Genomic DNA, 22,492 nt, shown 5'->3' on the forward strand with positions numbered 1-22,492 from the left:
TCCCAGAACTCTTAACCACTTCACACCTGGCAATCACTTAAATATGTCTAGACCAATTCACTTGAAGTGGCAACTGACCATGTATATCCTTTTCATACTTCATTTATATTCAACTTTTTAAGCCAACAACCTTAGAAGCATTTTTTCCAGTGGAGAGTAAGTGAAGCATAATATCCTTCATTTCTCACATCAGTGATAGGAAGATAATTACTAAATACTCCTCCCTAGATCAGGATATGGTAATTGGTTGGCTTTTTAAAGGAGCTGAGGCCAGCAACAAGAAGGATGGTTAAAACAACCTCTTTCTGAGGTCAGATGTTGCACTGATTAATCACAATGACATCTCTTGTTTAGGGGTATGCCCATTCAGCAGGGTAGTCATAGCAACAGTGTGCCTGGCATGGTTTTCCAATGAAGTCATTCTAATGGCTGAGGAATTGTTCAGGTAACTGGCAGACCTCGACTGAGGATGCATCCTGTGGCAGCAAAGTTGGCTATTGAAGTGTCGCCGAAAACTCTCACTGAGGAAGTACAAGGCAAACGGGTTGACACAAGAATTGCAGAAGCTCAACACTCGGGCCAACAAGGTAATGACCATGTGGCCAAGGGATGGGTCAATCTTACGGTGATTAAAGGACCGATACATGTATAGCACGTGATTTGGCAGCCAGCACACAGCAAATAGCCCAACAAAAACCAGGACAATCTTGGCCAGGCGCTTTCGAGTTTCCATCTAGAGTGAGCAAATAAGCAGAAATTAACAATTCCACAAAATAGCTGATCCAAGCATATGCTTTCCTTCAGTTTCCACAAGGCATTGTTCAAGTATGAACAGGAAAGTTAATTCCCAATTAAACCTTTAATGCCAATTAATCCTCACATGTTTTCAGATGCTCATGCATGCAGGATTAGACTACATATACTACTGCAGATAATTCTGCTGACATCTTTAATTTTACCAATGGCATCTGAAAAAGAACAGGTGGCAAAGTTCACAGAGCTTGTCCAGCCACCCTAGAGAGGTCAAAATGCAAGTTTTGCCAGCTATCAACCCAAGCCCTGTTAAAACAAGACCATCGACAACTGAACTCAACTGATTAAAATTTAGAAGAATGATGAGGGATGAGCATAAGGAATATCCTTTTCCTGATTCTCTCTTATCAAGGACTGAATTGTCATTGATTCACAATCCTATAGTGAACTTATACTTCTCACATTCATACGATATGTTTTATCAGGAAGATACTGCAGGTCAACATTCCCCAGATGTGTTGGGACTGCAACTCCCAGAATTCCCTACTCAGCATAGTGTTTATCTGAAGAATTCTGGAGCTTTAATCCAAACATTTCCAGAGGGCAATCAATTAGGGAAAATTAACTTAGAGTAGTGCAAACCGTTTTCCCAACTAAAAATCTGGCATTCACAATGTGCATCATTTTAATAAACAAAGCATATGCCAATTATAATTGCCCAAATACATTATTCTGAAGCAATCTTTCTTGAAATAAGGGCCACTGCTCAAGGCTGAAGCTTATAACAGCTGGGCGTAAATTATCTGTGGACCACAGGGTTGTAATCCATTTCCAGTAGTGCTTGAAGGGCTGCTTAAATGGTTTTCTCCTTCTGAAGCAAATGCAATAGGAATATACAGGGTGTTCCAGAAGTAATAGAACACCAAAATTAAAAAGTAACTCAGAAAAAAAAAAAGGAACTTTGATTTTAAAAAGATCAATGTGCAGGAGATGATGATGATGATGATGATGAAGAAGAAGAAGAAGAAGAAGAAGAAGAAGAAGAAGAAGAAGAAGAAGAAGAAGAAGAAGAAGAAGAAGAAGAAGAAGAAGAAGAAGAAGAAGAAGAAGAAGAAGAAGAAGGAGGAGGAGGAGGAGGAGGAGGAGGAGGAGGAGGAGGAGGAGGAGGAGGAGGAGGTTTAAAGGGTAGTAAAATTTCAGTAACTGGCAATTTATTTCAATGACTGCCCTATAACTTTTGGGATAATTTGTATATTATTCATATTAAACATTTAAGCTAGCCTCATACAAAACTCTAATACAGATATTAGGTATAAAGCCTGGAGATGCATCTCATACCCAATCCGTATTCAGTTAAAAACCAGGCTTTTGCAGAGGATGCTTTACACTGGTGCAAACTGATTTATTTTATGGGTGTGCAGCAGCACTTGGAGATCCCCCAACAACTGCAAATGCTTGAGGCTAAGCAGAACCAGAAGAAAAACCTATAGTGGTCTAGTAGAAAATCTGCTGTGTGGTCATTCTAGTGAAATCACAAAATGTAATCAGAAGTCTAACTTGTGAAGCTTTTATTCTTCTTTGTTAACCATGCAATAAATACACAGTGTCAGGAACACTATTTCTCATAATAAGTCAGAGAGAGGGCTAAGTGTTAGTCAACTACTTGGTAATATTTGAGTTTTTAATCAATTGCCCTTGCCTGTAGATCTGTGAAAGATCTGAGCTTATGCTTAATACCTTCCTTTTCTTTCTGTAGAAGTACAGTGGCCTGATTTCAGTTGGAACCATTGTGCATATGGGGGAGTTAGTTATTTCCACTATGCCTAGAACTTGTTTTTCAAAAATCCATTGGTGTGAGCAGAGGTAGGTGGGTTTTTTTTGTTTTTTTAAGCATGCCCTCTTTCAAGACAAATACATTTCCCAATCCATTTTCTGCCCTCCTACATAATGAAGGATTCCCTATTTGCCCACAGAATGAACTTGATCCAGACTAGACCACATGTACTTGCTGTAGGGTTAAAAAGCAAAAACTGAGAAACAGAAATGCGCAATGTGTACTAAATATAGTATTTCATTTAACTCTCAGACCTTCTTAAAGTAAATCTTCTCGTGCCTCTGGAAGACTTACCTGTTTTTTAGATTGTTCGCTATATTCTCCAGGTAGATTGTGTGCACTCTTAATTAAAGTCTTTGCAATGTGGTAGTAATAAATGCTAATGATGGTGAGCGGGATAAGAAGGTATACCCAAAGTATCATCACCGAATGAATCTTTGGGTGCAGATCATCCTTCAAGGGATAGCGCACGCATTCTGTGAAGCTGACATTATCTGCATCAGTGATCTGTGCCACTTCAGAGAAAACAGCTTCAGGGACTGCTAGCAGGATGGAAATTACCCATATGGCAATTGCTTTAAAACATGTCCACAGGACTGCGTTGGGTGCTTGGATATCCATTGGATTTACAATTGCCTTGTACCTAGACATGTAGAAAGGGAAAATGAATGTTACTGTTCAGATGGCAGGTTGGTTTTTTTTGTTGTCGAAAGAAGATAAGAATCCCACAATTCTAAGGAAGGTGTTAAGACAGAAAATATACCAGATGGAGTTATCTGAATTCTGTTCAAGAGGCTAAACAGAAATAATGAATTGATTCAGGGAGGGAGGGAGGAAGGAAGGAAGGAAGGAAGGAAGGAAGGAAGGAAGGAAGGAAGGAAGGAAGGAAGGAAGGAAGGAAGGAAAACATCAAGTTTTTATTTGTATTAGTGCAGAAAAGGATAAAGCAATTTTCCACGACTTGAGGAAGTTATATAATTTATTCTGCTATTCATTATCATGGCTCAAAAATGTGTTCACATTATACATCTTGAAGGCTGATATGAGATATAATTTTCAGTTCACATTTCTTACCCAGTCCATCTCTACCTTAAGATATAAGATAGCTTTTGGTTTTCTTCATAATTTCTGGACAACAAAGAAAACTCCAAAAGGTCCTCTTTTTAACTGTGTTATCTACCTTACTAGAGCAATGAAAATGTCAGTGTACAGTTAGGGAACTATACTCAAGACAGGAACAAATGCTGGGAAAAGCAGTCACTTTCAAAACCTGCCTACAAGTGCTCAGAGGCAAATGACTGACTCAAACGTAACACTGGAGTGGACAAGCCATAGTTTGATCTAACCTAACAAGGCATTCCCCTTCATGGATCACTGCCTTGTCGTGGCGAAGGGGCTTGCGTAACTCAGTGAAGCCATGAGCTATACCGTGCAGGGCCACCCAAGACGGACAGGTCATGACAGAGAGTTCTGACAAAATGTGGTCCACTGGAGAAGGAAATGGCAACCCACTCCAGTATCCTTGCCAAGAAAACCCCATGGACAATGTTAAAAGGCTAAAAGATATGACGCCGGAAGATGAGCCCCTCAGGTCGGAAGGTGTCCAATATGCTACTGGGGAAGAGCGGAGGGCATTTCCAAGTAGCTCCAGAAAGAGTGAAGCGGCTGGGCCAAAGCCGAAAGGACATTCAGCTGTGGATGTATCTGGAAGCGAAAAGAAGGTCCGATGCTGTAAAGAACAATATTGTATAGGTACCTGGAATGTAAGATCTATGAACCAAGGCAAGCTGGATGTGGTCAAACATGAGATGACAAGATTGAATGTCGACATCTTGGGAATCAGCGAACTGAAATGGACGGGAATGGGTGAATTTAATTCGGGTGACCATTATATCTACTACTGTGGGCAAGAAACCCTTAGAAGAAATGGAGTTGCACTCATAGTGAATAAGAGAGTGGGAAAGGCAGTAATGGGGTACAACCTCAAAAACGACAGAATGATCTCAGTGCGTATCCAAGGCAAACCATTCAGTATCACAGTCATCCAAGTCTATGCCCCAACCACTGATGCTGAAGAAGCTGAAGTTGACCGCTTCTATGAAGACCTACAACACCTTCTAGAACTAGCACCAAAAAGATGTCCTTTTCATCATAGGGGATTGGAATGCTAAAGTAGGAAGTCAAGGAGTAATCGGAATAACAGGCAAATTTGGCCTTGGAGTACAAAATGAAGCAGGGCAAAGGCTAATAGAGTTCTGTCAAGAGAACAAGCTAGTCATAGCAAACACTCTTTTCCAACAACACAAGAGACAACTCTACACATGGACATCACCAGATGGTCAATACCGAAACCAGATTGATTATATACTTTGCAGCCAAAGATGGAGAAGCTCTATACAGACAGCAAAAACAAGACCAGGAGCTGACTGTGGCTCAGATCATGAGCTTCTTACTGCAAAATTTAGGCTTAAATTGAAGAATGTAGGGAAAACCACTAGACCGCTCAGGTATGACTTAGATCATATTCCTTGTGAGTACACAGTGAAGGTGATGAATAGATTTAGAGGATTAGATTTGGTAGACAGAGTGCCTGAAGAACTATGGACGGAGGTCCGTAACATTGTACAGGAGGCAGCAACTAAAACCATCCCAAAGAAAAAGAAATGCAAGAAAGCAAAATGGCTGTCTGATGAGGCTTTACAAATAGCTGTGGAAAGAAGGAAGGCGAAAAGCAAGGGTGAAAGGGAAAGATATAAGCAACTGAATGCAGATTTCCAGAGAATAGCAAGGAGAGATAAGAAGGCCTTCTTAAATGAACAATGCAAAGAAATTGAGGAAAACAATAGAATGGGGAAGACTAGAGATCTCTACAAGAAAATTGGAGATATGAAAGGAACGTTTAGTGCAAAGATGGGCATGATAAAGGACAAAAAGGCAGGGACCTAACAGAAGCAGAAGAGATTAAGAAGAGGTGGCAAGAATACACAGAAGAACTATACAAGAAAGATCTTAATGTCCCTGATGTCCACGCTGGTGTGATCACTGACCTTGAGCCAGACATCCTAGAGAGTGAAGTCAAGTGGGCCTTAGGAAGCATTGCTAACAACAAAGCTAGTGGAGATGACAGTATTCCAGCTGAGTTATTTAAAATACTAAAAGATGATGGTGTTAAAGTGCTGCACTCAATATGCCAGCAAGTTTGGAAAATGCAACAGTGGCCACGGGATTGGAAAAGGTCAGTTTACGTTCCAATTCCAAAGAAGGGCAACGCCAAAGAATGCTCAAACTATCGCACAATTGCACTCATTTCACATGCTAGCAAGGTTATGCTCAAAATCCTACAAGCTAGGCTTCAGCAATACATGAACCGAGAACTACCGGATGTACAAGCTGGGTTTCGAAGAGGCAGAGGAACTAGAGATCAAATCGCCAACATTCGCTGGATCATGGAGAAAGCACGAGAGTTCCAGAAAAATATCTACTTCTGCTTCATTGACTATGCAAAAGCCTTTGATTGTGTGGATCACAACAAACTGTGGCAAATTCTTAAAGAGATGGGAATACCAGACCACCTTACCTATCTCCTGAGAAATCTGTATGCGGGCCAAGAAGCAACAGTTAGAACCGGTCATGGAACAACCGATTGGTTCAAAATAGGGAAAGGTGTACGACAAGGCTGTATACTGTCACCCTGCTTATTTAACCTATATGCAGAGTACATCATGAGAAATGCCAGGCTGGAAGAATCACAAGCCGGAATTAAGATTGCAGGGAGAATCATCAACAACCTCAGATATGCGGACGATACCACCCTAATGGCAGAAAGTGAAGAAGAACTAAAGAGCCTCTTGATGAGGGTGAAAGAGGAGAGTGCAAAAGCTGGCTTGAAACTCAACATTAAAAAAACTAAGATCATGGCATCTGGACCCATCAATTCTTGGCAAATAGAAGGGGTAGAAATGGAAGCAGTAACAGACTTCATTTATTTGGGCTCCAAGATCACCGCAGACGGAGACTGCAGCCATGAAATTAAAAGACGCTTGCTCCTTGGGAGGAAAGCTATGGCAAGCCTAGATAGCATATTAAAAAGCAGAGACGTCACCTTGCCGACAAAGATCCGCATAGTCAAAGCTATGGTTTTTCCAGTAGTAATGTATGGCTGTGAGAGCTGGACCATTAAAAAGGCCGAGCGCCGAAGAATTGATGCCTTTGAACTGTGGTGCTGGAGAAGACTCTTGAGAGTCCCCTGGACTGCTAGGAGGTCAAACCAGTCAATCTTAAAGGAAATCAACCCTGATTGCTCATTGGAAGGATCGATAAGGAATCTCAAGCTCAGATATTTTGGTCACCTAATGCGAAGAGAGATCTCTTTGGAGAAGACCCTGATGCTGGGAAAGATTGAAGGCAAAAGGAGAAGAGGACAGCAGAGGATGAGATGGTTAGATAGCATCACTGAAGCAATGAGCATGAAACTGAGCAAACTCAGGGAGGCAGTGAAGGACAGGAAGGCCTGGCGCAATATGGTTCATGGGGTCACGAAGAGTCGGACACGACTTAACGACTAAACAACAAACAAGGCATTCTTTGTTTCTTAGCTCTGAAGGGGAAAAAAGCATGTAATAGTCAGTGCTTTGGTATTATTTCCAAGGTAACAGTTCCTAAAACTGGATCAGCTCTCTGGAGCTGAAATGAAACAAAAATGGAAGAAGGATAGAGAAAATTTCTGAAGCTGTTGGGTTTCATCTTATGAATAACTGAAGTCTTACAAATAACTGTCAGAATTCAGCTGCACCAAACAAACAGAAAACAACCAAGGAAACAAGCTCATCTAAGCTCTGATTAAATTTATAATTTTTTTTTTCATGTAACAGGACAACAGTTACAACCAGTAACACTGTACAGGTAGTCCTCACTTAACAACCATTCATTTAGTGACTGTTCAAAGTTACAGCAGCACTAAAAAGGCTACTTATGACCAGTCCTCATAGTTATGACTGTTGCAGCACCGCTGCAGTCACCTGATCATGATCCAGGCACTTGGCAATCAGCTCACACTTATGACGGTTGCAGCATCCCACAGTCACATGATCACCATTTGTGACCTTCCCAGACGGCTTCCAGCAAGCAAAATCAATGGGGAACCATGTGATTCGCTTAACAACCATGTGATTCAGTTAATGACCACAGTGATTCACTTAACAACTGATGCAAAAAAAAAACGGGTGTGGTCACATGATGCCTTACTTAATGACTGCCCCACTTAACAATGAATTTTCTGGTGCCTGTTGTGGTCATTACGTGAGGACTACTTGTATATTTAAAGCAGTTAACATCTAACTCTTTTCTCCTGTGCTTTCAGTAGGAGCGGGGGTGAGATACTGAGCCAGATGGTACCTGGGCATTGTTTACAATTACTGTCCTCCTTGTCAGTGTGAGAATTCAGTCTCACAAAAAGTACATTGCAAAAATGATATCAGATTCTGATCTTTTAGGCTAGATTACTACCCTCTGTCATTTGATTTGCTAAGAACAAAAAAAAAGTAAAGATAGGTACTGGGTTTAATCTGAGCCAGCCTTCAGAAGGACCCAGCATCAGAACCAGAACTCAAAATGGATAAGATCTTTGAATGGTAGAACATAATAATAGAAGGAGCAGGTCTACCTAATGGACTTCATAGGTATCTATAATACAAATAAACGAAAGAAAAGTATTTGAAAGGGCCTATAATAAGACAAAGCCTATTAAACATCTGGAATCTTCTTAAAGCAAGAATAGGTCTGGCAATTTTGCCACCAGCCACCAATAAAATGCTTTTTACTCTAAGGACAATTTCAGTAAAAAAAAAAGATTTAATTACATATGCCAATATGATATAATCTGGATTTAGAAAACAGGTTAAAAACACAACAGGAATTGCTCAATGAAAGAAGGAATTTACCATGGTTAATGTATTTACAAATAACCAGAAAAATAAAAAAGTGATCTCAAAAAAGGAGGGACCTTGAGAAAGATGACAGAATTTGAAATGCTTATACAAATCCAAGATCATTTACTAGGATGTATTTATTAACTGTTGGTGAAATATGACACAGAGACAGAACAAATTAAAAACTGTATGACAAAATGGATGCAAAATCTGAGAGAAGTAATTACAGCAGACAAATGAGAAAAGCCATGGGGTAAAAGATCAACAAAATTTACTTCAAACTACAATTTAAGGGGAAATTGGTATATAATGTTCATGTAGTAGTAATGTAAAAGAATTCAAAAGTACTGGAAAGAAATGTATTTAAAAATCCAAAAAAAATCTAAAACTAAAACTTGAAATGAAACCACAGAGGTTTCTACTAGGTATAATCCTAGAAAACATGAATGAAAAATATACTAAAATATAATATCAGATTGTTTGGAGAATATAGTGCAATGGCAAAATTGACAGTCTATATCTACAATAGAAGTTGAACTAAATTCAAGCAAGAATGGCTCCCCAATATACAGAGCAAGGCAGATTTAGACACCTGGAATGTGGTTTTTAGGACTCAAATAGAAACTAACAACAGTTACTAAAGTCTGGCGCAAAGTTCACATATCTAAATGGTGGCCTGTTGTTGGGGATACAAATGGAAGGGAAGGGAAGGGAAGGGAAGGATGCAATTTACTTTTTATTTTTTTCACTATTTTTTTTTCAGTCAAATGTGGCAGCGTTTTGTATCATCTTGCTTTTTTTTACACTTTCTTTGTATTTCAATATTTTAACAACAAATTTATAGATTAAAAAAAAACACAAAAACAAAACAAAACCCCAAAGCTTCACCCTGACATGTCTGACACAATAAAAAACATAATAATCTTATAAACATGTGCCACATGCTAACTCCTCACTGCTCATTATCTTTTGACACTTTCTCACCCTGAAGGTAAGAAGAGCTTTGACATCACAAAATATGACCTTTCCACAGATGTGACCATTGGGCTTTTTTTTTAACCTGGGAATGAATTCCCTTGCATTCAATGCGTCTTAGTACTAAGACGACAAATACAGAACTTCACTGAGTGTTAAGTCTTTTAAATTCAATCAGATTCAAAAACTAAATTTATATTCCTCTTAACTGGATGATAACAAGCATACTGTTTGCATTTGATACACATCCATTTCTTGAAATGATACCATGTCTGCTCCAGTGCACCTGAAGATTCATTGCAGGGAGGAATAACCCCAGCTGGTCTTTAGATTGGTCCCTAAGGACATCCATTTCAGCTCCACATTACAGAGGCATGACCCTCCACACACAGGTATACTTACATATACATATTCTTTCACTTCCATCCTGACAAATGTTAGGAAAGCTATCCAACTTCTCCCTTCAAGGAACAAGTGCCTCTGAGCTTTCTACAAACAGCTGTGGTTCCTGGCATTCAGGAATCCAAAGCTGAAAATGCGTTCCTTTTATGAACTACCTTGTTAAGCAGTAAGCCTGGTGATTAGATTAGAAAATTCCCTGAGTAAAACTAACTCTCTAGTAAATCTAAGCAGCTGGTTGCAGAACAATGAAAAAGAAAACAAAACACAGGTTTTGGAATCTCACTGGTTTACAGGAGAGATACCTAGTGGTTCTGCATCCAAGGCTATGTGGATTGAACTAGGGCAAAGGTGAATGGCATCCTGGAACAATAGACTTTATTTTAATGGCCAGAAGAGGTGGCCATTATCATTGGTGACTAACTCAACTGGAGATGAAAATCACATCCCAACCATATAAGGCGTACTATATATTGGACCATTGCTATTTCTGTGGTTATTATAAGGTACAAAAAATGATCTTACCTTCTAGCATCTTTAATATATAGGCTTAACCAGATCAACATGACGACCCTTAAGCTCTCTGCCCCTGTCAGGGGCTTTTTTCTGAATATCCTCTAACAAAAAGACTAACACTCTCAGCAAGGGAGGCATAACATGCTTTGGCACTAATAGGAGATTTCCTTCCATTATAATTAGGTCTGTCTGGGTCTTCAAAGCTCAATGCTGGCTGGTATCCAGGGATGTAATCCTATCATCGCCAAAGTACCTATTACTGCTCCTGTTATTAACTACTGTGTTAACAAATAGGCATTAGATTAGGAAAAGGAAGCCCATCCTGATGTTTTCCTGATGGATTGAACCACATTTCCCAATGCCATATTATCTAGAGATAATAGGGATTGTACGTTAGCACTCCTGGAGGACACTGCATTTAGAAAAAGTGCTGTGGACTATAACTGAAGAGGACAGTGTTCAAATTCTGGTTTAAACATTAAATTTATTGGTCTGCCACTACCTCTTAGCTTAATCTAACTCTTCATGTTGATGAGAACTAAGGAGGCTGTACCTGCTCCCCAGTCCATTTTGGATGAAGAAGAGAATAAGAGTGCAATAAATAATTATTACCATAGATGTATAAAAGCATAGTTCTCCTTTTGTGCTTTCAAAGAGGAAAAGCAATCAAGGATGAATTTCTGGTCTTACGTTCTCTCCCTCCATCACAACTCTCTGAATTGCATATGGATCTCATAGAAACGTATGATCAGGTAAGGGCTAAAATCCATACTGTAAAAGGAACTTAAGTAAAAGCTATTAAAAGCACTCCATCTGGATGTTCTCTTTTCATTACTTGATGAACTATTTGCATTTGTTTCTATACTTCTTCAGACAGATCCTAGAAAAAGTTCACAGTGTTCAACTAATCACATTCCATTACTAATCATACATTATGGACTTCTTGGTACTGTGTTGTGAGAGTTAGCAAGTCCCCCATCCATAACAAGGAACAGTGTTGCATGCATAGAACTGAGACATATTTCAGGAATTCTCAGGATTTATGCCTCTGTGGGTATCATTTGATAGAGTTGGTTGTAGTTGCAAGCACTTTCAGTGAACCAAAAATGAATGAAAGAAATGAGAGAGATGTTCTGATAAGTGAGATCAAATGGTAGAGAGTCACAGCTGGTAGTGAAAAAGATAATATGCACATAGTTTCTTCTTACAAGCACAAATAATGGACAAGTGATCAAAATGATGTTGGAAAGAGTTGATTTCCTAACTATTTATCCTGACAAAACTTTTGCTCTCCTTGGATCATCCTCTCTAGTTTCTCCCTAGATATCAGAATATGCAGTGAGAGATGAAAACATTGGAGAGGAGTAATTAAAGAAAATGTGCATCTGATCTTGCAAAATGCAACTGGCTAGGGCTGTAAATATACACACCTTATGTCTTGCAAGCATACACATTTCATCTGGGTTCATTTTTCAGATGCAAGAAACAAAAGATATGAAAAGCATCTCAGTCTAGAAGGAAGGACTTTCTGGGGCTAATTTTTTTACCGCCATGTTTTACTTCATCATTTCATATGGAAGCAGCTTTCCTGTTTCATTTCCATTCCCACTCCTCTTACATCTTCTACTGAAACACTTTTATTGTAGCTGTACAGTCCTGTAAAACTGTTATATAATGTGATTTAAGGCTGAGGTACAAAACCCACTCCTCTGGCATATTAGAAATGTTAATGACAAATCCATTCTCTCAGTAGGTATCACTGTATAGCCATAATGGCACCAACCATAGACTAAAGGAGAGGATTAGAAAACACTAAGGGATGCTAATGTTTGTGGAAGGAAGGAGAATTGAAGGATTGTTAAGAATCAACCCTACCCTTAAAAAAAAAAAAAGTCTCAAAACTGAAGTCAATTCTAAATGACTAGTCATTCCATCACCAAAGTCATCTTATCTCACACTTAAAACAAAGCAGGACTAGAATAAGCTGGTCTAACATTTTCGGATAGCAAAATATAACAGAAATGGGGATGTTTACTTGTTTGAAAGTCTGCAACACTCAATCCCAACTAGACCTTTCTGGTCAATATATGTGTCAGTCCTCATCTGCTGACCAGAAAGAACTGCCTCATCCAGCCCTTCCCTTTCATGCCAAAATTTAAATCTCTTCCCCTCCCCCCTCACACAAGAAAAGTGCTTTGCAAGCCTCTTATGTGCCCATCAAAGTGGCATATCCTTGATCTGATCGTTGTATATAGCTATGTGCTCTTCCCATTCTGACAGGAGAACAGAACCTGGAAGGTGGAGTCAGGCATGTTCCACAGAGACTAATTCATGCAATTCACATTGTGATCCACTTCTATGCTGATACTCAGTGTTTGTAAATGAAAGCTCCCCATTTGCACAAAATGATGTGACCAGAGCAAGTGATATTTGGGACCAAGTTCAATGATAAGTGACAAGCAATAATATCTGCTGATCATCGGAGGGCTCAGTTCCTTTCAGGAGCAGATCTAAACCAAGTCCTAAGTATGCTTAGTATTTAAGGAATGCTAGCTGAAATCTAGAAAAACAGAAAAGCAGAGTGGAACCTCCTAGAAGAGGACAAACCTGGCTGGCTGGCTGGCTGGCTGGCTGGCTGGCTATCAAAAGGAGCATTCCACAGTGCCACATCATGGAGCACATCCCGCTCTGTAAGATTCTTCTAGGGCTAGAGTATTCTTTTATACAGCAAATCTGTTCCCAATGATTTTGTTAAAAAGGAATTTAATGGTTACCAAAACTGCAGCTTTCAAGCTATATGAAATCATTTCTGGTAGTAGCCCTCCAGATTCCGACAGTTCTATTCCATTGTCTTTTGACTATCCATTTTTCCAAAAGCACATCTATTTTTGGCAGGGCATTTTTGAATGAAAGGAATTTTGTAGAAAGTGATATCAACATGTTATCACCTCAAATAAAGAATGTGTAGCTGTAGCTAATCTGGAAATAGTCCAGTGAAACAGCTAAAAAGCCTTTTGATTCAACAGACATTTGGTTTTTTTGAGGAATTCTGTGCCTTTCAGTTTCTCATTGGATCATAACATTCATATATCATTTCTAAACTAAATGAAGTCTAAAATATATATTTAGTTTGGTCAACTTTCACTTAAATTGCATTCCAAATTATCCTTTATTTACTTTGTTTACTTTATGAAGTAATCCCTTATTCCATTTACTGTCCCATTTAGTGGGTACTAACCTTTGTGGAAAATGCGCCACCTCTTTTTAGATACTATAGAATGTAACACAGCTAATAGGATCCTCCTATTGAAAAAAATACTGCAGAATCAGACATGGTCCTTGAAGTTGCCATCTGTTACATAGCTAGTTAGGCTTGACTCCTGATGAATGCAGTGACGAATGTTCACTATCACACCAGTTCTTTTACATGAAATTTGTTTTCCATCTTACTTTTTTTCTTTTTAATTGTATGAAAAAATATATGAAGCAGGGTCTTTCTAGCCAGGGCAACGCGAGCTATGGTGGGAGACCTAGTCAAAGAATGTTTCATATGTCAAACAATCAAAAAGATCAATTTTTGTATCCAAGATATTAAAATTGCTCAGCTGAGTTGTTTCAAACTGCTGGAATTCTCCATTATCATTTATTTTACCACTAGCTTCAAAACTGAATCAAACTAGGATGTGGAAGAGAGTGAAGGAGATGTTGGTAACTCAAATGAACATTTTGTTCTTGAACCCCTCAGAGTCTTAAAAAATCCTCCATATATGAAATTCTGAGCACTGTGACCTAAGGGGAAAGTGGGTCTAATATAAGGGGGAAAAAATCACTCTGCAATTTTGTCATTTTCTTCTGATAAAAAAAACATTAATGCAAGAGCAGGCAGCAGCGGCTTGCAGTCTCTGAGGGCCATTTTCTGCTGTTGTATAGAAATATCTGTGTGCATATTAATCGCACCTGTTAGAAAAGCCACAACTGTATCCCTTATATGTATACCTGGTAAATGCATGCAGGTAGCAAATGTGACAAAGTTCAGGGCATCTTAGGGAGAGCTATGATTTTCTGTGAAATTTTATGTACGCTATGCATTCAGTGGGGCTTATTTCTCAGCATGCTTGCATTGGCTTTCCTTGTGATGTAATCATGATGCCAATCTTCATTCCTCACAAAATGAAGACCCATAGAATTGAGGCATGAGTGCCATGGCAAAACATGATTAAAAAGCACTCCTGATTTTTGCAAACAGCTCTTCCCCAGATAAATACTACTATGCCACCTGCTGAGTGTCATTTAATTTGTCATTTTTTCACATTGGTGAAATCTATTTGCCATGTGCATTAATGAATGGGTGCAAGTTTGTACTTAGATGTTCCTAATATTACATCTCTCTCTAAGCTTGGGGCTTAGCTGCAAATTCCAGTGCTTTTCTAAGAAGCTGGGAGCTTTCAAAATAGATAGCCTCAAAATAAAGATGTGCTTTTGTGATTTATCCTTGAGATTGTGCTAGTCTCATGTGAAGATTCATCATGCAATGAGATTGTAATCTCAGTTTAATCCTTTTTCAAAAGGAAAAAACAGAGAGGGAAGAGGGGGCCCATAATAATGGCAACTTTTTTTCTATTCCAGTATCCTGTTAGCATTTATCTATGGACACTTCAAGATAGACTTTTAACTTACAGTATCTGTTGCAGGAAGATTATACAGGAAAGTGGCTTCACACATTCTCCAAATAAAAGCTATTGTCACTTTCTTTACTTCAACTGCAAATTGTCAAATTTCAGTAAGAAAACACGTAGGGCCAGCATCTTTTATCACCTCTATATGAGTATGTACATAGGGGGAAAAAATGCTCTTTTGCTGATGATTTTGGTCAGAATCCTCCAATCTTGTTCTTAGTCATGATCCTTTTCTCCTCTTCTTTTCTAACTTTGTAAAAAAGTAAAAGAATTAACCCTAAATGGGTAATCATTAATCATATTGTGCTTGGTTCTTTGTTCTCTGCTACTTGACATCTCAGTTACATAAATATTGCATGGAACTGATTTCTTCTCCTTAAATTCAGCTTACATTATGTTTATTTAGGAATACAGTGGAAGATTTATCTCCCAGTTGAATACATTTAAAGAGCCAAATATTTCTAAGAAGAATGTAAGATCCTTCCTGAATGAGACTGATCATTTGTCTTATTCAGATTTATGTTTATAAATGTGGCCAGCTACAGGATACAGTTCTGGGAACTCCTCAAGTACAGAACAAAGCTAAGGATGCTCCTACTTGTTCCCTGGAATTAGCATTTAGAGAAAAAATGCATCTAAACAGAGAAGTTCCATTTAGCTCTCAGAGCTGATAGCCAGGATTTTCCATGGATTTCCCTAACGTCCCTTGTTAATCACTACTTAGGGTAATTCTGAGCTACTCCTGTGTGCGAGCAGAACTTATTTGGTTCCAGCTGAAGTCATTAAAGATTAGATGGCAAGAACCTAAATAGACGTGCCCCTGGAGGAGCATGGATCTTCTTATTTACTTGTGGGTTAGGATGGCATATGATGGGATGATTACTCATGGATGGCCAGACTGACCAAATCAGCGCAGCAGACCCCAGATTCATTTTCAGCCCTTTCAGTCTGAGAGTCTTTCCCTCTGAGCAAAAGGCACTGGCGCTTCTCCCAACTTCTGGTGAAGCAGAAGCTCTATCAGCGAGGCCAGTGGCTGGAACATTATTTATTTATTTAAATTTATTGGCCACCCAACTCCAGTGGACTCTGTTAAAAAGGCTAAGGGCATTAAAAGCAGCTGCCCAATCTTAGAGGTCGCTTGTAGGTGAGAAAGTTTGCAGAGCCTTTTCCTCTCGCGTTTGGTGGTGCTTTTCTCCCCCACCCGCCTTCCCTCTCTGGAGGACTTTCCTCGGCCGCCCCTGGACTCACCTGTCGGCGCTGAGGGCCGTGAGGGTGAAGACGGAAACGCCCACGGAGGTGAGCTGGATGGCCGGGAGCAGCTTGCAGCCCACCTCGCCGAAGAGCCAGTCCTCGAGGAAGAAGCGCGAGGCGTCGACGGGGACGCAGGTGAGCAACAGCAGCAGGTCGCCGGCGGCCAGGCTGGAGATGAAGATGTTGGGCACGCTACGGGCGGCGCTCCGGCCGGCGAAGATCTTCAGCAGCGTGACGTTGCCCAGCAAGCCCACGGCCATGATTAGCAGGTAGAGCGAGGGGATCACGCAGCGGACGGCGAACAGCGCCCCAGCCTGCGGCGACAATGCTCCCGGAGCAGCCGCCTCGCTGTCGTTGCCCGCCCCCGTCCCGTGGAGCCAGGTAGACGCTGTCGACCTCGGTGGCATGGCTCATCGACGGCAGAGGCTTCCTCGATAACCGTCTCCCGAGTCCTCACAATTTTGGGGCACTCCTCGTCCGCACAAGTCAACCTTTCTCTCCCGAAGTCCCCAAGCGGGAAGTAAGTCTCATCAGAGTCAAATGTCCTTTTTACTTCCAAAGAAATGGGGCGAGCGAGGCGAGACGCTGCTAGTCCGCTGTCTGAAAGCTACTTTGGAAAGCGCTGAGCTCTTCCGCCTTCTGCGGAGAGCAGCGTTGGGACGCGAGAAGGAGCCGGGCTTGCAGCCCTCCTCCTCTTCTTCCTCTGCCTAGAACGCGACTCCCTCCCGCCCAGTTCGCTTTGCCCGGCTGACAGGGGGGCGCCTTTCCTTTAAAGGCGTGCGGGTCCGCCTCCGCAAGGAGGAGCAGTGCTCAAGAATTTGGGCTCCTGGGCTGAGGTGGGGTGAGGAAAAAGGTTTTCCCCACATCAGGATCCAGGAGAATGTCTCCGTGCAGTTTTTTGGTTTTGAGGGGTCCGGAGTACATTTCAAAACTCTCCCTATGAACTGTAGGACTGACATCTGTGTAAGAGTTACTCTAGCTGCAAACACGATGGCAACGCAACCAGCGGGCTGATCCAATGCTAGGGTCTTTATTTCTGCAACGCATTACATACATTGAGGGTCTCTTCACAGAAGGCCATCGGGTCAGTTGCAACCCTAATGGCTGCATCCACATAACATGCCTGAGTTGGGTTAACCGTGGTTTGTTGTGGCTTGTGCAAACCCAGCCCATCCAGTTGGTTTATGGTTCAATGTGCAAACTGGAAAATGCAGATGGAACTGTCCGACGCTTTGGTGCTGAAACGCTCGCCGAAACTCATCTCACCTTTGTTTAGCTTCGGGGCAGAGTTTACAATCATTACTATGCTTTCTTGGAAGCATTGTAACTTGGAAGTTACTGTCCACTGAAGTAAATTATATTTGTAGCCAAATCAAAAAGGTTCCTATCTAGTGAGCAGACAATGCTATTGTCTTGCAGTTTTGCAATCTTCAGGATGTTGAATATGGTACATAAGTGACTGTAAAAAAAAAAAATAAATCCCTGATCTTACCAGCTATGAAACAAACAACTTAAAGTGGGTATTTGCAGATATCTGTGACTCCTTCTGCTTAAAATATTTGTATATATAATTGTGCATTTAAATAAGCATGTGCAAGCATTATTTTGCTAGCATGTGAAATTAAGGATGTTGTATGATGGTTTGCATACTCTGTTAAGTCTCCTTTCTTTGGTATTGGTATGCAGACTAAACTCTTCCCATCTGTTGGCCACTGTGCTATTCTCCATATTTGCTGACATAGTTCATAACTTCCTGTAGCCTTCTGACTTGGTAAAGACCAGAGTGCTGATCTGACTTCATAGAGGTTTTTTTGTGAGATGCTGGAGTATCATATTTTTGTTTTAATTGTCCACTGATTTAAGGGGTTGATAGCAGCAATAGATGAGAGAGGCATATTCAGAATCAGTGTATTTAATTATACAGTGAAGAAAGTTGAGTTGATGTCCTTGTGACACCATTAAGATTGACTGTATAAAATCATTATTTGCCAAGCAAATTGTTGGCAGGGGAATTTCAAATATCTGGTGAGAAATGCTGAGGAAGGCCAAGGACTCATAGGAAGTACCAAGATCCTGTGTTGCCATTGTTTCACTGTTACTGTGGCCCACAACTGTTCTTTAATGGAAAAAGGACCACAACTTATGTTCTGTTCGAAGGCTAGTCACTGTGATTTCTAATATGTAATATGCACAATATAAAGCCAGACAATTGTGATTTATTAATTAAATCAAGGATGAAACAAGCCATAGCTTAGTACAAAATGTAAATCTAATCAAAATCATGTTCTGTAACCCATTAGGTCTGTTTTTGGATTCCAGACATGTCGGTACTACCATAGCTAGCCATGATAGAAAAACGATGCTATGATGCAAACCCAGCCCTTTTGTACTTGTGCTCCAACATTAAATGTAAGCATGTAAGACAAGAGATTTGCATTGTGATGTCATAATGCTAGTTTCATCACTCCCCTCCCCCAAGATGTATCTATGTAGACACTAGTTATTGTTACTGTGCGATGAAAAAAAATCACTTGTACTGTTTTATTCCAAGTAGAACCACACTAACACATACATACACAGGGACAACACAAATTTGGAATGTGGAATCAGAAACAAAGTTTTGTTTCTACTGCTAGTAGGAAATGATCAATGTACTTTCTGTTTCTTCTGCTATTTCACCCAACTGAGCAAAGAGCATCCTGAAAGAAAGGAGGTGGAAATCCACGCCAACACTTCCAGCTGCACGTTTTTGTTTTGTTTGTTTTTGAAGCATCCAGCTTTCTCTTAATGGCTTGGGCAGGGGGAGCTTTTGATGTGGCATTATTTTCTTTCTTCACCAATAATGAACTTTACACTCACACACACACTAGTTAATCACTACTTACGTATTTTTTATTGAAACTACTTTTTCAGCAACTTGTGAAACATGAGTTGCCTTTCTTTTTAGATTTTTTTATCCCACTTCTATTATTTTTATAAATAACTCAAGGCAATGAACATACCTAATCCTCCTTCCTCCTCCTATTTTCCCCACAACAACAACCCTGAGAGGTGAGTTGGGCTGAGAGAGAGGGACTGGCCCAAAGTCACCCAGCCGGCTTTCATGGCTAAGGCAGGACTAGAACTCACCGTCTCCTGGTTTCTATCCTGGTGCCTTAACCCCTAGACCGAACTGGCACTCATTACTTACATTGGAGCCAAAATGTATGGAATACCACTGGCTTATTTATTATGATGGCCCAGTCAGAACATTTCCTAGGCTGGTAGTTTATCTTCTGAAAGGGGGAAAAAAATATTCTTTCTTCCTCTTTCTCTGCATTAGAACCTCCTCCTGTTGTTTTTAACCCAAGTGCCAAGCAGCTTTTTTTAATTCCTGCCTTGATTCTTGGTTGGTGTGTTGTAATTGCTGTTAGATTACTGTTTATTGTTGTAAATTCATTGTTCATTACTATGAGGGCATTGCCATGGAATCACCAGAGACCATTTTTGTACTGAAAATATCCACGAGAGAGAGAAACTGCTTCTTGCTGCATCAGACTGCAGAGGCTCATTTATGTTGCTTCAACACTTTGGCAGCTTTTATGAGCCTTTTATGGTTTTATGCTGAACTTTCATTCTACATGAGCAAATGATTGCGGCACCGGGACATCTGCAGGGTGGGTTGAAGTGTCAAAACAGCAAGCGCAACCTGATGAACAAAGTCCTGCCCCTTTTTAACATGTGTTGCATGGATGTAAACAGGGCCCTTCTTCTGATGAATTACCAAGCTCTAGAACGTCTTGTGAAGCAGTAACATATACCCTTATTATGGTATTTGTTATCATAAAAGAGGGCATTTTCTCCCCTCCTCCATGGAGTATGTTTTACTACACTTTTTGTATAATTGCAATTGGCACTATGGTTCTCTTTTTTCAAGTATGAGTTTAATACTGTGTCAGCTACCTAAAACGTTAAGAGTCTTCCAGACAGGTTTGAATCCCAGTCACATCTTTAGTCAAATATACAATTAAATGGCAATATTAACCAACCTGGGCTGATCTCCAGAAAGTAAACATGATTAGCCCTGGTTAGCAGTTGGATGGGAGACCACTAGGAAATCCTGGATCTGGAAACCATGTCCACATTGTTGCCAAGAAAACTACATGGGTGCTTCATTGGATGTAGAGCTCTACTTAAAAGAGATTTTGCCTTTAATACTCAGATAGTCCCTGTTCTTGATGATGATATTGCCTTATTACTCCTAAACTGAAATGGAATGGATGGAAGATCAGGAAAAGCCAGTCACAGTGGAACAACAATCAGGAAGCAGAATGGGGCTCCTAAACAAGATCACACCATGACATGACAAATCTGGATTTTGTTACATTGGCTTCCACTGGCAGCTGGGAAGCGTGTTTTATGTGCTGAATTATGATCTTATCCCCTGTAACACTGCATAACCAGAACATAATGGGTTATATATCTATTTATTAATAGTATTTATTATTCATTTTACATTATAATTGTAATCATGCCAAAGCAAGTACACTTCTGCCCAGAAAGCAGGAGAGTATGTTATTCTTGTCCTCCCCCCACCCCCCGAACTTCCAAGCTCCTCAAATCCATTCCAAAGGGTTTCCTAATTCTCTGGAGCAGGTTTCAAGAATGTCAGGGACATAGAATCTAATCTGCCAGAGTATCAGTTCTAGATGTGGACAGAGAGAGAGAGAGAGAGAGATCACTGTAACGTGCTGGTTTAAACTGTTGAAGCAAATCAGTTTTAGACAATGTTTTAAACATTCCTAGTAGTTTGGAATATAAGAAATGTAACATAGCTGTAAGCTATTATCATCATCATCATCTAAATCTATTTTGCCTACCCCCTCCAGAAGACTCTAGATGGCATCATTTTAACATGACATAATAATTTAATAATTACATACTAAAGCACTCAACTTAATGATTTCTTATCATTTAAAGTATAAGAAATTCTTTGGAGAATAAAAAAGTAAGAAGGTCAAACTAGTACAGCAATATATCATGCATAGTTTGCAGTCAGATAGACAAAATTTAATATAAAGGGCCTGCATGGAGTTTATTGTTAAGAGGTGCATTATCTTTAGAACAATTTTATGTACCAAAAAAAACCCATAATACTTTTTATAAATGAAGATGCAGTCTATAGATATTTGACAAGCCTTCTTTGCAACTTACAAAGCATCCTGAAAATATAGTGATAAGATAGTTCATTTACCTTATTCTGTTTTCCCTTGCTCTCTTCTAATTACTTATCTTTAAATATAAGATTCTAATAAATGATTTTTTTCTCTTATTGTTTCAAATATCTTTCTTATGTAGCCACCTCCATGTTTATGTCTACAAAATTATCCTTGATGGGAAGAAAAAGCCATGAAAAAGTATTTCCTGTAGTTTGAGAAAAGCTAATAACATAGCACCAGTTTTTCTTATCAGCATGAGATTATCGGTGTGACTCACAGAGGGTGCAATACTTGGTTATTACGTCAATTGTATTAGTTTTATTCATTCATAGTGTAACTGTTAAAGGAAACAATAAGATCAAGAACTGCTGTCACTTTTCCAACTTAAGAGCTAAGGCAAGCCATGCTAAGTTTTTCATTTCCAAACTTCATTCATTATAAATATTTCATCAACACTTGATTCTCCCCTCTTCTCCTGACTTTATTTCAATGAAAAAAAAAAAGCTTCGTCATAATCTCTTCATAATTTGTAACAGAATTTGTCATTTATACTACAGAGAGCCATTGAAATCCGGTCTCAAATGCAACCTTTGGTCTTTGCTTAATTCTTGGTAACATATAGCAAAGAATTATTTTAACATTTCCTGAATTAAAAATCATCTTAGTTTTTGAGTCATTATGAGTACTCCTGAAAATTGGAGCCTTTAGAATCAAAAATGCTGTCTAATTTTTGTGTGGCATTTTGTGGAAATCCAATCCATTTGTTATAACTGATGATGTTTAGAATGGTAGTTACGAAAACAACAAGAAGAGGCAGGCTGCTTCATCTTCATAAAAGAGCCAATGCTCCTTTCCTCTCTGAGGGTACAAGGGCAAGAAAACAGACAATAGTTTTGTCATCTAAGATTGCCTATATATAGGCTTCTCATTTGAAAGTAGAGTACTTGCTGGAATTCTTGGACT

At 39.7% G+C, this 22,492-nt stretch overlaps 1 protein-coding gene across 1 annotated transcript; it reads right to left on the reverse strand.

Annotated features, from left to right (window-relative positions):
* Positions 1 to 331: 331 nt before the first annotated feature.
* On the reverse strand, positions 332 to 3,208 carry NMBR (neuromedin B receptor). The gene is made up of 2 exons (XM_007440853.3): positions 2,882 to 3,208; positions 332 to 733 (listed from the first exon to the last, which is right to left on the reverse strand). Exons 1-2 carry the CDS (start codon positions 3,206 to 3,208, stop codon positions 332 to 334), a joined length of 729 nt encoding a protein of 242 aa, XP_007440915.2.
* Between the last annotated feature and the right edge of the window lie 19,284 nt (positions 3,209 to 22,492).

Source organism: Python bivittatus, unplaced genomic scaffold (genome assembly GCF_059951505.1).
Source record: "Python bivittatus isolate LINGU-HERP-01145 unplaced genomic scaffold, Pbiv_v1 ctg000020_np1212, whole genome shotgun sequence".
NCBI classification, from domain to species: Eukaryota; Metazoa; Chordata; class Lepidosauria; order Squamata; family Pythonidae; genus Python; species Python bivittatus.

What these genes read in the sequence shown, in the direction of transcription:
- NMBR (XM_007440853.3), bottom strand. Translation starts at nt 3,208, where the DNA reads ATGGATATCCAAGCACCCAACGCAGTCCTGTGGACATGTTTTAAAGCA. An exon ending in GCGAACAATCTAAAAAACAG is followed by an intron (nt 734 to 2,881) that starts GTAAGTCTTCCA and finishes TGCTCACTCTAG; the next exon opens with ATGGAAACTCGAAAGCGCCT.